Source organism: Strigops habroptila, chromosome 8, assembly GCF_004027225.2.
Source record: "Strigops habroptila isolate Jane chromosome 8, bStrHab1.2.pri, whole genome shotgun sequence".
NCBI classification, from domain to species: domain Eukaryota; kingdom Metazoa; phylum Chordata; class Aves; order Psittaciformes; family Psittacidae; genus Strigops; species Strigops habroptila.
The window spans coordinates 38,328,648-38,342,442 of NC_044284.2; the positions used below are offsets into that span (position 1 = coordinate 38,328,648).

General features: G+C 35.1%; 1 protein-coding gene across 5 annotated transcripts in view; it reads left to right on the plus strand.

Moving 5' to 3' along the window:
• TPR (translocated promoter region, nuclear basket protein) overlaps nt 1–13,795 on the plus strand; it is a 40,583-nt gene that overhangs the window by 4,271 nt on the left and 22,517 nt on the right. For 3 of the 5 annotated variants that reach the window (XM_030493513.1, XM_030493514.1, XM_030493516.1), the window contains exons 4-23: nt 15–111; nt 452–555; nt 1,202–1,366; nt 2,154–2,246; nt 2,371–2,451; nt 3,900–3,987; nt 4,458–4,625; nt 5,601–5,692; nt 6,524–6,721; nt 7,230–7,337; nt 7,892–8,118; nt 8,795–8,958; nt 9,350–9,489; nt 9,608–9,756; nt 10,057–10,219; nt 10,655–10,789; nt 11,511–11,651; nt 11,815–11,983; nt 12,439–12,605; nt 13,569–13,721. In XM_030493513.1, coding sequence (XP_030349373.1) covers nt 15–111; nt 452–555; nt 1,202–1,366; nt 2,154–2,246; nt 2,371–2,451; nt 3,900–3,987; nt 4,458–4,625; nt 5,601–5,692; nt 6,524–6,721; nt 7,230–7,337; nt 7,892–8,118; nt 8,795–8,958; nt 9,350–9,489; nt 9,608–9,756; nt 10,057–10,219; nt 10,655–10,789; nt 11,511–11,651; nt 11,815–11,983; nt 12,439–12,605; nt 13,569–13,721 — 2,802 coding nt within the window. The remainder of the gene's footprint in view (nt 1–14; nt 112–451; nt 556–1,201; nt 1,367–2,153; nt 2,247–2,370; nt 2,452–3,899; nt 3,988–4,457; nt 4,626–5,600; nt 5,693–6,523; nt 6,722–7,229; nt 7,338–7,891; nt 8,119–8,794; nt 8,959–9,349; nt 9,490–9,607; nt 9,757–10,056; nt 10,220–10,654; nt 10,790–11,510; nt 11,652–11,814; nt 11,984–12,438; nt 12,606–13,568; nt 13,722–13,795) is intronic. The other 2 variants (XM_030493518.1, XM_030493517.1) reach the window with 1 other exon arrangement.

The following is a 13,795-nucleotide window of genomic DNA, read 5'->3' on the forward strand; positions in this document are numbered from 1 at the left end:
CGTTTTTTTTTTAGAGCCATTTAAGTAGAGAAAAAGAAGAACTGGAAGCTGAAAAGAGAGATTTGGTTCGAACAAGTGAAAGACGATCTCAAGAAGTTGAACATTTAAATGGTATAGCCAAGAACATATTAACAAAATAATTCACATGGGTTTGCTGAGTAAAAGACAATTGAACTGATATGGGGTACCCAGTTTGTATAGGCAGCCCCAGATAATGGATTAGCAGGAAGCAGTATTTAGAGAAGGGGAGAACAAGGCAGGAAATTAGAAGAACACACCAGTTTGATGTTTGGTTTTATAGGTATAAAAACATACATTATACAATATCTTATTGCACAATATGCATTATAGCTTGCCTGTTCTCATTCTTTACCATTTGGATAAGCTGAGTAGTTAGAACTATTACACAGTTAACTCTTTTTAACACCGATTTCATTCCTCCCTCTTCCAGAGGATGTTAAACGCTTAAATGAAAAGCTTACAGAAGCAAACACAGAAAAGGTGAAACTTCAGTTGAAGTTGGATGAACTTCAAACATCAGATGTTTCCATGAAGGTGAGTAGTACTTTACATGCATAGCACATGTTATTGTTCTAGTAAGTAATTTACATGTGACATAATCATAATTTTGTCATTACTGAGTTTGGAATTAGGTTGAGTGCACTCATTTATAACAAATTATTTTATTATAAAACTGGTGGCTGTGTCTGGAAGAGAGACATTTATTTATAGAAGGCAAGGGAGCATCAAGTTGGGCAAGCATATCCAAGCCTCATGGATGACAATGATGGCTCCTACTATCCACTAGGAAGGACTCCAGGTCCATGAAGGCAGGTAGAAACGAGAAAAGTAATTATTTGTGAACCTGCACAATTTCTCTGTGGTCAGAATAAACTCTATAAAGAGCTGAAAGGAGAAAAGAGGAGGAAGATTTTGATACCTTAATTCGTTTCCTCTATCTAGATATTGATCTAGTTCCCAGCTAATGTAAACTTTGAGAAAACTAACTCAAGCTTAAAGAAATTCCTGTAGTTTGAGACTGGTTAGTATTACTAACATAATAAGGAACACTGCCTGTCATTTTGTGATATTTACTGTATTACAGTACATTTTTGCTACTCCTACTCTGATCGTAGTTCTTTGATTAGCTGCTTATTTTCTGTGGAACTGATACAATTACACTGTACAATTTTCTTTTTAGTACCGTGAGAAAAGGTTGGAGCAAGAAAAGGAACATCTACAGAATCAGAATGCGTGGCTGAATACTCAGTTGCAAGCCAAAACAGAGGAACTTCTACATACTGCCAGGGAGAAAGGCAATGAAATCTTGGAGCTTAAATGTAATCTGGAGAACAAGAAGGAGGAGGTAGTGTAACTACTGAGTGGTTTTGCCATTTCTTAAAAATTACAACTCCTGATTAACTGTATTAAACAAACCCGAGTACTTCAACTTGAGTAAAAAAAGTATGTTTTGTAGTTAATAGGGAGGTATTATTTCTTTTAACTTGTAATTTTTAAGGAATATGTATAGTTACCATTATCTAGAGTAGAAAAGTCAAAGATTTTAATTATAAGCTAGAAATTTTGGAGTCGCTGATAACAAAGCTATAGAATGGTATGATGCTATTAAAATGTACAGGAATACAGGAGCAGAAGGATCTGACTCAACATTCTTTGAAGAGTGGGGAGATATTTTTGTTTTCCTACGACAAAATACATGGCAGAGTCAGTGGCTGAGTTTTGAAAATACTCCGCTTCAGTGAGATTCTGTTTGAGTACCTAAGCAGTTTCTTTGACAATTGGGCAGGTTTTCTGTGGCACTTCAGCTCCACTGAGCCTTATGGGTTTATTTGGTTATGCACAATTGGAGCAATTTGGGGGTTCTTACTTTTTCTTTTAGCTGAATGCATGGGAGCAAGGACTTAAAAAATGTAAGGATTTATGTTCTTTCTGGAACATGTGGGAGTTTTGTTGTTGTTTTGTTTGGGTTGGTTTGTTGTTGGTTTTTTGTTTGTTTGTTTTGGTGGGTGGTTTTTTTGGTTTTGGTTTTTGTTTTCTTTTTCAGTAAAAAACAATGAGATGGGCAATCTCCAAAATAAACTGGACTGGAAAGACAAGTTTACACATTATGTACTCATTTATTCTTTGAACAGGTTTCGAGAATGGAGGAACAGGTAAACAGCTTAAAACAGTCACAGGAAAATCTTCAGAAGCAAGTGGAAGACCTTTTGAATAAACTGAAGGAGGTAAGACAACTTGAAATATATGTGAAACAGCATTACAGTTGCTAGTACAAATTACAAATTAAAAATCAAAATGTGTGAAATGGAAAGAGTTGAGTGCTCACCCATCCTGTCTCTAATTTACTAGGCAAAAGAGCAGCAAGCTGGTATGGAGGAAAGATTCCACAGTGAACTGAATGCCCACATAAAATTATCCAATTTGTATAAGGTGAGTTTATTGATTCTAAGTGTATTATTATTAATACTTAGGGCTGAATCTTAGCATTAAGTGTAATGCAGGCCAGTTTCGGTTTTGTTGGTTTTTTTCCCTCACAAAGTGTGGATGTGGGGAAAACATTGGAAAACATTGTGAAACATCCAACATTTTTTCTTTGCCACTGTCTTAGGCAGTGTTTGAAATCTTGCATTGCTTGGATCATTTTGTAGATAAAGCAAAAGAGGTTAAAATAGTAACTTTATGCTCACTGGTTTGAGGCGAGACGTTGCATTAATGTGGTTATGTCTTATGATGTTGTATTGGGAGATAAAGGTTTGTATGTAAAATACAGCTATGCAAGAGGTTTTTCTGAGTTTGGTTAGTGGAAGTTGATCTCAAATAATACTGCAGGTGTTAGTGGTCTGATTATGGCACAGCTAAATGTCACGTATTGTGGCAAGCAAGCACCATCTAAACAAATAATTTTTGTTAGTTTTGTTAGCTCAAAGAGGGAAAAATACCCTGTAGCGTATTGACTGAGAAAAGGTCAGCTAAAGAGGAAAACTAGTTGCTCTTTAGTTTACGCATGTTAGATTCATAGGTTAATGAGTTTTGTCTCCTGACTGTTTTTGCTTAGATACGCACATAAACATTCTACCCTGCTTAATTCCAAGTTCAGAATTAGTACTTTGTCTGATCAGTTATAAACTGATGTCCCTTCATTGAACAGCATGTCAATAGCTTACTTTTGTGCAGCATAATGCGTTACCACTTACCTTTTAATTTGGTTTTGTTATGGTGGTTGTTGGAGTTTTTGGGTGGGATTTAGCATCATTGATTTGAAGGGGCTTAAAGGTTTGTCTTCCGCTTAACATATGGTTTGCTATATACTTATAACTGCTGACATTTGTCTGACCTGATACTAAAAGCTTTGAGACTGAGTGCCCTCCTGTGAGAATTTACTGTGAGACTTTGGTGATTAGCAAAAGTTGAATCAACTTTATTTCAGTTATTTCTAATGGACTTGCAGAATTGCTGAAGTGTTGCACTTCTGAGATCTCTAACTGGAAGCCAGGAAACATGAACTGTTTGTACAAGATTCCCTAAAAATACTAAATTTTTCAGATTTATCGAAATCGTAGACTCAAAATTTCTCCAAATTTGCTTTAGTGAGAGAGAACAAAGCCAGCACCAGCCATGAAGCAGCTACAGGGCATACATTTTATTTGGATTTCTCGTAGCAAATCAATATCTGACACTTCTTACTCTCAGATGGGCAGTTTGTATCCAAGTGAGACTGAATCTGAGTGGAAGGAGAATTGTCCAGTTTAGGTAAATCTTTCAGCATTGTACTCAAAGCCCCGTGCGTGTTCATAATTTTTAGTCAATTTGAGCTTTCTTATAAAAATATAGTCACTATTGATATGTACTAAAAGGTTAAATAAAATGCTTTTATTTAGAGTGCTGCTGATGACTCAGAGGCAAAGAGCAATGAACTGACAGGAGCAGTAGAAGAGCTGCACAAGCTCCTGAAGGAAGCAGGTGAAGGTAAGCTGTGAGTGAGGAATGGCAAATGAAACAGAACAGGTGTGCTTCTTTTTAACTACCTTGATGCATTTATGAGGGGAATTTCATTGGTCTTTTGAGATGGTTGTCAGTCACTTTGTAACAAAAATTTTATGTTACTAGTTGAATGTGTTTGGAAGGGAGTGTGGGGGAACTATTTTCAAATATTACCTGGAATTTTACTTCGGATTTTGATGAGAGGATCTAATTTTGCAAGATATGTCTTCTTTTTAGTTTCCTGTTTTAGATTCCTTTTCACTGATAAAAGGACAGTTTATATTTTAGCCCTTTTCCAAACAAAGGTGATAGGCAGCAGTTCATGCTTCCGTCATGCTACTGAGTTTTCTTACCAGCATGAGCTGCAGATCATATAAAGTTAAAGTAAAATTTAAGCTACATGTATACGTTTTGATCATTTTAAAAGAAAAAAAATAAAAACAGCCATAACACAGCAACCTGCTTGTCTGATTTAATTTTAGCCAATAAAGCCACCCAGGAGCATTTGGCTGAGGTGGAAGAGTCAAAAGCTGTAATGGAAAAAGAACTGAGAGAGAAGATCAGTAAACTGGAAAAGGAGCTGGAGAATGCTAATGATTTACTGTCCGCTACAAAGCGCAAAGGTAGGGGTAACACTGGGAAGTAAGATACGTAAAGCCTCAGGCTTTATATAAGCCTGAAAATACTCTGCTGAATTTCTGTGGGAAGTAAATGCATTAATCTTAATTCATCTTTAGTCATTTCTAATCATGGATTCTAGGAGCTTTTTTGTGTGTGTGTGTGAATGTGTGTGTGTATATATATGTATGTATAAAAAAGAAAATGCTTCTTTTTTTTCCTCCACCACAAAAATGCATTTCTAGTGAAATGTTTTCTGAAGTTCTTTTGTTAATCTGACTTGCTTCTTTTAAAAGAAAAAGGAGAGGAAACAGTTCCTTAAGGCTGAATCATCAGGTAGTGAGGATGATAAACTATAATTATCTTCCTCTTAAAAAAAAAAGGGTCAACAGAAAACACTCCTTAAATTTCCATTTAGCATTAAATCTTGCTCAGTATTCACTGTTCTAGGCCTATTTTTTTTTTTTTTTTGTTGAAAATAATTGTTTGCTTCATGTAAGTGATTTCTAAAGAAAAGAGAGAGCAGAGCAGGAAGGAACAGAGGCAAGAAGTATATTTGCTAAATCCCTATCTTAATTTAATGAAAGTAAACCAGTGTTCTGCCACTCCAAACCTCTGGCAGTTTGCTAAGAACTCTAATGTTAAGCTTTGCTCCAGCTATTTCAATTGCTTATGTTCAGAAATGATCTTAAGTTTAAAAGTCTAATAGTTAAAGCTTTTAAGCATTTCAAACTAGTCAGAGATGTTGATAACATGACATGGAATATTTTATATAATACCAGTAACTTGCACTTGTGTATGTATAATAGGGATTACAGAAAACTCTTAAACCAGTAACTTTTAAAGGCTTAAAATAGTAATTTAAAATACAGTAGTTATAAAGCACAAAGGTGTATGAAGACATTCTTTATATTAATGAAGATTATTTATGATGGGAATTGTTGCAGCTTTTTAATGGTAATTGGGCATTATGTCTGCAGGAGCCATATTGTCTGAGGAGGAACTGGCAGCTATGTCTCCCACTGCTGCAGCAGTAGCTAAAGTAGTCAAGCCTGGAATGAAATTAACTGAGGTAAGTGAGAAGAAATTCTTCGATTTCAAGGCCCTTATAATGCCGATAGAGATATGGTAGTAATGCAAGGGTGCAGACTTCATTTAGTGTTTTGGATTTAGCGTAATGCCTGACTGAAGTAAATAAAATCTTTTTGTTTGAGGCAGACTTTACTAGCTAAGTCATTGGGATATTTTTCAACATACCTTACAGTTTTTCTTCAGTATATCAAAATACTTGTAGGGTCTTTAAGTTCTTTTTCTGAAATATGTGCACATAAACTTATTTTCTGTATGTGTTTTTGGCAGGAGCTTTTCTTTTTTCTTATTTACATATGTTTGTTTTAATCTGTACTGCTGTGCATTTGGCTTTTACTTGCAGAAAAAATAACATAATGACAAGTCAGACATGTTATAGAGGTTTGGTTTTTTTACAGTTCTGTTTATGAAATTTGTATTTTCATTTTGTTTGTCATTCTGTCTAGACATTACTTCTGTGCTTGCTGCTTTCTTTTGTAATACTAGTTTTGATATTTCTATTCTCTTAAACTTGCTCAAGATTTGTCCCTTTTACGTAGAATTCTTTTTTTGCATACTATTTCACTATAACAGCTTGCCATTTTTAAATTAATATGGATAACTGCTTTGCCCTGATAAGAGTCCTAAAAACACATTGTTTTGAAAGTCCAACTTGTTTCTCTGAGTTAACTAGTTTTTGAGCTATGTAAAATTATAGTGCCTTAAGGTATAAATTGTATAATTACCAGCGGCCTTTTTTTTTAAGAGGTCTGTACAGATGTATCAAAAACAAACAACAACAACAAAAAATCAACCCAAAATTCTTTCATTGCAGCTGTACAATGCCTATGTAGAAACTCAGGATCAGTTGCTTTTGGAAAAGCTGGAGAATAAGAGAATCAATAAATATTTGGATGAAATAGTGCAGGAAGTAGAAGCCAAAGCACCAATCTTAAAACGTCAGCGTGAAGAATTTGAGCGTTCACAAAAAGCTGTTGCTAGTCTGTCTGCAAAGCTTGAACAAGCTATGAAGGTCAGTATAAAATAAAGGACCTTGTAAAACTATGGGGAAAAATGATTTTTTAAATTTCTTAATAGCTGTTTGTAAATGTGTAAAATAGATCTTTTAATCTACTTTTTTTGTTGGAAAAATCTGTTCATCTTTCTAGCTTGCGATTTATTAGACTGTATAAAGTATTTCACAAAACAAAAGTATTTCAGAGTTTTTTATAGTGAAGGCTTAAACATGGTGACTTAAAATCTCTGATTTTCTGGGAGAGTAGAATTCCTTATAAACAAAGATTAGCATTTGTCTGTCCGAAGAAATAAAATTGGACTTCAGTGCTCACTTCCCATTAATTTTAATACACATACTAATACAGCATGAAAGAGCGTGGCTTTTGAATCCCAAATATGTGGAGTTTAACCTCTAAAGTAGTAAAGCACAGTTTGAATCACAAGGCATGTCTCTGATATCTTACTGAATAGGAATGTGTTTAAGTGAAATTGCTATGTGTTTCTTAATGTTTGTATGCTTGCAGGAAATCCAACGATTGCAGGAGGATGCTGATAAAGCCAATAAGCATGCCTCTCTGCTTGGAAGAGAAAACCAGAGACTGGAAATACAAGTAAAAGATCTTTCACAGCAGGTAGAACAAATGTTGCTCTGGCTAAAATGTACTATTGGAATTTATTTATTAACATGTTGCTGAATTTCTGAAGTTTACTTGGAAATGTGTTTAGCCGAAGTTGTGTAGAGTTTGGTTATCATAAAAGCTTTAGTGATGTTAAAAGCTTCTCCTTAGGACAACATGGCATTTACATTTCTGCTTACAAAATTGCAATAAGCGATGCAAAATGCAATAAGTGATGCTGCTTTAAGATAATATTGTTAACCATCTGACATGGAAAATGTGTGTGTGTGTATATATATATATATATAATATGTAACTTCTTTGTTTGATGGGAATGTTTTGGGATATGTTTGCAGAACTGAACAAAGACTATCTACTTCTGATCTTGATACGGTTTCCTCTTGCCAAGCTGTTTTTTGTATAATATAATTATCTTACAAGGATTTATCAACTGTAATGGTTTTTACATTGTAGGAAAAAATACTTAATTTCTAGGTACGTTAATATATTGTTTTTCAGAGTGAACTTTCAAGTCTGTGCAAGTCTTATGCTAGAATGTTCTCTTTCAGATTCGTGTGCTTTTAATGGAACTTGAAGAAGCTAGAGGCAATCATGTGATTCGAGATGAAGAAGTGAGTTCTGCTGACATCAGTAGCTCTTCTGAAGTGATATCTCAACATCTAGTCTCTTACAGAAATATTGAAGAACTTCAACAGCAGAATCAGCGTCTCTTAGTGGCTCTTCGGGAGCTGGGAGAGGCTAAAGAAAAAGAGGAGCAAGAAACAACATCATCTAAGTAAGTTATACCTTCCTTCTAGTAAACTGCTTATACTGTGTAGTAACAGGGATTTATTCAGACACTTCAGATTTTTGATTGAGTGCACATGCATATATAAGTGCACATATGCTCGTGAGCAACTATGTAGTTCATAATGGCAAATTGTTATTAACATTGTTTTCAGGTTTAGGTTAAAATGGCTCTATATCAGTATATCTTGTAATAGGTCCTCTTGTCCAAATCCAAAGTAAAACCAATTGTCCATCTTTTAGTGAATGTGATTTCACACAACAGAGCTTATTTTCAATAAAGAAAGATAAGCTTTCATTCCCCATAGCTGAACAAAAAATTGAAATGTGCATATCTAATACACTAGCTGTAACGCCCACAGATAATGTAATTCTGTATTAAAAGTTCTTGGTCTGATTCTCTGCTCATGCTAATGACGGTTTGAAGTTATTCACATGAATAGAATTGCATCTATTCTGCTTTTCATGAGAGGCCTACTTTCTTTGGCATCTACCAAATGGCAAGCCCAAAGGGCAAGCTTCCTATAAGTTTGCTCAAAAATCTCAGCGTTGCTTAACTTTCAAAGAGGCAATAAATGTGAACTGAAGGACTTGACGCAAAATGTAAGTGTATCTTGCTGTGCCTTGCTGAGTATGTTACTGAAAACAACTGCTGTTGGTTTCAGAATTTCTGAGCTTCAGAATCAGCTTGAGGAAGCTCTCAATGAGCTAGAAAAACTGCGTGAATCACGTCATCATCAGTTGCAGCTTGTTGAGTCTATAGTTCGTCAGCGGGATATGTTTCGCATATTGTTGGCACAGACCACAGGAGCTATTATTCCTTTGCAAGGTAAGTGTCACGTTTCTGCATCATTGAAGAAGAAAAAAAAAAAAGTAATTTGTTACAAGTTTTCAGTAATGCGCTGTAATGGTACCTAGTAACTTCTGTTAATCTGGTATTCAACTTTTACCCTTACTCACTGGAAAACCCATGAATTTGGATTTAGACACATGGTATTATTTTTACAGTACAATAATTTCTTCCAACATAATGACCTACGTGTAGTGGTGACTGTGGGTGTTCTGGTAGCATATTGTAAGCGTAAAGAATGAGTTGCTCAGGAAAGCCCAAGACTTTTCTGGCAATACAGTATTAGTGTTAGCCATATTTTGGTGTGGTTATATTATGTTCTGCTTCGGCAAGCATTGTTGCCTTCAAAATCCTCCTTATCTTTTTATAGCTTCAGGTATGTTACCAGAGGAGATGTCTCTTACATCTACTCCAAAGCGCTCAAATTTACCTCAAGCCATGTCAACTCCTGCTTCGGTATCAATGCCTGAGTCAGTGGAGACTCTGGAGGCTAAGGCTGCACTTAAGCAGGTATATTTTCCAATAAACATGTAGAAAGCTATCACTGTGTTGGTTTGGGGGTTTTTTGTTTTGGGTTTTGTTTTTTCTTTTTTCTCATAAGCACTTTAATGTCTGTTCTTTGATGCAGTTACAGGAAGTTTTTGAGAACTATAAAAAAGAAAAGGCAGAGAATGACAAGTTGCTGAATGAACAAAATGAAAAGCTTCAGGAGCAGGTCACGGACTTGAGGTCACAAAATGCAAAGATATCCACACAGCTGGAGTTTGCTTCCAAACGGTAAATCAGCTATTTTTTTTTCATTGCCGTATGTATGTGTTCTCTGTCAATAGAATCATGTTGACTGCTTGATACCATTTACTTCGAAAGAGTTGCCAGTTTAATATTAATCTATTTTGTTAAAGAACACAAAGGAAATAGTGAAGATGAGATCAAGAATATATCTTCCAGTGAGTGAGCCACATATGTGAAAACTGATGCACAAGAACATAAAATGTAGCAGTATACATACACCTTTTGCAGTTAAAATCAAACGATTTAATGTGGCAAACATACTTTGCTTTGTTGTTCCTTGTGAAGTTATGAAATGCTGCAGGATAACGTCGAAGGCTATCGTCGAGAAATAACATCTCTGCATGAAAGAAACCAGAAACTCACAGCAACAACTCAGAAGCAAGAGCAGATAATTAACACTATGACTCAAGACCTGAGGGGAGCTAATGAAAAACTGGCGGTGGCAGAGGTTAGTAGTGCAGTGTGTTATACTGCTAGATATTCCAAGTTAGGACTGGAGTTTTTCTTAGAACTATCTTGAAAGCTGTCAGAACTTGAATGTGTGGCTTTTTGAGTGCATTAGCTATTAAATTTGTGAAAGCTTATGTGCTTGTATATTTGGTGCATACACTTGTAACATTCTGCAGAAAATCTTTATGTACTGCTTGAAGATGTAAGAACATTCTGAAGGTGTTTCTGTTTACAGAGGAAAACAATGTGATTAGTCACACTGTTGTATTCTCACTGTTCTTGGCTTAATTTACATGAGTTTTGATTTTAAATCAAATATCTTAAAGCTTCCCCCCCCCAAAAAAAAAAATAGTATTAACTAATCATAAGGTAAGATTAATGGACAGATTTGGGATTGATAACAAAGTGTTTATTATTATTTGCTGTCTTAAAGGTGAGAGCAGAAAACTTAAAAAAAGAGAAAGATATCTTGAAGATGTCAGATGTGCGTTTGACTCAGCAACGTGACTCTCTATTAGTTGAACAAAGAGGACAGAATTTGCTGCTTGCAAATTTGCGAGCTATTCAGGTATGTGGCATTATTCTCATGTGCAAGTGGTCTGTCTTTCAGAGTTTTCAGTAAATGCCCCTAGAAATCGAATAACACGGTCATGGGATTGGGTCTTTTGTTCGGGTTTTTTGGGGTTGGTTTTTTTTTTTTTCCAATTGCCTCTGAGCATAAAATACTTGAGCTACTTGTTTAAGCAAGTTTTTTATTCCTATCTTGCAATATGATACTCTGTTATTTACTTGGGCAAAGTCCTGAAAATTTTGAGTTGTTGAGAAGGGTTTTCAGAATAAAATGGAAATAAAACATGAAACCGAAATTAAATTAAGAAGTCTATATATTAATTTTTATAACAGCAAAATTTACTAGTTGCTGCCTTGGTAGTTTAGTTTTCTATTATTTTAGGGTTTATTTATGCTTTTAGATCTTCTATTGTAAGGTAGCTTGACTCTTAGAGTATAAATACTTAAGGCTGCACGTTTTATCATGTGACGGAATTCTGTTTCTATACTAGATCTTTTGGGTTTCTTTAATCCCAGGAATTACATTGCATGTGTAATAGATTTTTCTCCTAACAATACTATCAATATTATTAAAAAATCTTTCAAAACTAAGTCACAGATTTTAAGTGCTACTTTTCATAATTTTCTCTATCTATCTACTGTTGTTTGCTCTCTGCAGTAATTATTTTATGGATTATTGAAGTGTATTGTAAGCATTGTGCATTATGGTCTTTTATCAGGGAATACTGGAGAAGTCTGAGACAGATACAAAACAAAGGCTCAACAATCAGATAGAAAAGCTAGAGCGTGAGATATCTCAGCTGAAGAAGAAACTAGAAAGTGAGGTGGAACAAAGACATTCCCTTTCCAAAAATCAAGAAGTAAGTATAAATATGCTAAACTTGTTTCAATGAAAATAAAGCCAGAGTTGTATGGCTTCTGCCAGCTTACAGTGCATTGTTTTTCATCTGTGAAACTTATAAACGTAGCTGGTCTTTGTGCCATTTGTGAATAAGTGCAAGTTTAAGAACCTTGTGTTTTCAGGTTCATATTCTTGATCTTAAGAGGCAACTCGAGACTGAGACAAACCGTCACATTAACACAAAGGAACTTTTAAAGAATGCCCAGAAGGAAACTGCAATGTTGAAACAGCAGCTTAACAATACGGAGGCTCAGCTAACATCTCAGTCATCACAGAGGGCTCCAGGGAAAGGTAAGATGTTTGTTTGCATTGTATTTCTCTGTGTTAAATATTTCTGTCTGCAGAATGGTAAAATTCATAATAATTTAGAATTAGGAGGACAGTACACTAAATATTAAACATCATTATTACAGTCACGTATTCAAACAAATGATAACTAGGATTGTTTGCTAAAGTGAAATTCATGTCCAAGCAGCCTTTGACAAAGGGGAAAAATAAAGCAAAACTTGTATTAAAAGATCCCTTTGAGTTTTATTTTGAAGAACTTAAGTCTATTAGGTTCCTTATTTTTAAATAGTCAATTTTATTGTAAGCCACTATTGTGGTTAAGGCTGATAATTTAATTTAGAGAAGCTTTGTGGGGGTGATATTTTTTTCATGTTATTAGACTTTAGTTTTTAACAGAACAATGGTTTAAAAAGCTGAATTAAACTTCATCAGTTAATGAATGCGTTCTAATATTATAGGTCAGCCTAGTACAAATGAAAATGTGGATGATCTTGTAAGTCGACTAAGACAAGCTGACGAACAAGTTAATGACCTGAGAGAGAGACTCAAGACTACTTCTAGTAATGTGGAACAATACAGAGCCATGGTTCTTAGTCTAGAGGAATCCCTTAATAAGGAAAAACAAGTAAGTGGTTACCATTGCTTATTAGAGAAAACCCAGAAACAGAATGTAGGGTTTTGGGGTTGGTTTTTTTTTTTTGTACTACAGTACAGTCTGAAGGACTTACAGGAATTACAAAAAAGCTGCTGAGTTTGGAACGCATTATAATATAATGTACTTAGACCATATTTTAGAAAGCTTTTAATCATGGAAACACTATACCTTTTTGCACCATAGTTTTATGTTGTATTGTAAATTTTACTCAAAGCCGTATTCCACCAATGTCTTCCTTTGAAAGAGGGGATTTGACTTTTAAAAACTCTTACTTATAACCCTGTGATCAATGGTTAAAAATATTATGTAGCTTTCAATCAAAAGCAGTTTAATTCACACCTTCTTGCATCACTGATGACCTTACTGATACCAAAGAACACTCCGTATGTGGTATTCATGGGAAAAGCTTAAGAACGACCTTCCAAGCTCTCATACACTACACCAAGATAATACAGAATGAAGCCTCTTCTTCCAAGTCACTCAGCATATCAAAATAAGATAGATTGGGGAAACAGAATTCTCATTGTCCACCAAAAATAAAGTGTCAGTAGACAGTGGAGTGCTGTTTGTCTAGTATCCAAGTTCTCTGGCTGGCTGTGTTCTGTTACTGTAAAAATTTCATTGTGGCTTGGTATGCTTTAACAATATTACGGATTCTAGTGTGTAATGAAGATATGCTGGCTACTGCACATTTGAGTGCAGTCACCTAAAACTTTTCTTAGGTGTACTTCATGAGGTATTACAGCTTTGTTTGGGGGAGTAGGGGGAAGGGAAGAAAAATTCAATGTTATTCATGATTCTCCACATCTTCAGTGTTGTTGTTCTAAATGAGAATACCTATTCTGATTTTAAATTGTTAATGAAATACTGAGTTTACATCAGAATATCATATTTAAAGGGAAAAACTTTGATCTCTTATGGTTTTTAATGAAGGTGACAGAGGAAGTTCGTGCAACAGTTGAAGCTCGTCTGAAGGAGTCTTCAGAGTATCAAGCACAACTAGAAAAGAACCTGATGGAGTCAGAGAAAGAAAAGCAAGAACTGCAAGAGGAGAAGCGTAAAGCTATAGAGAACATGGAACAACAGGTATGCATTGAATACCCCCTTCCTTTAAACTCATTTGTAGGGAGTCCACAAGAATGTGCTTTTACATTATTCCG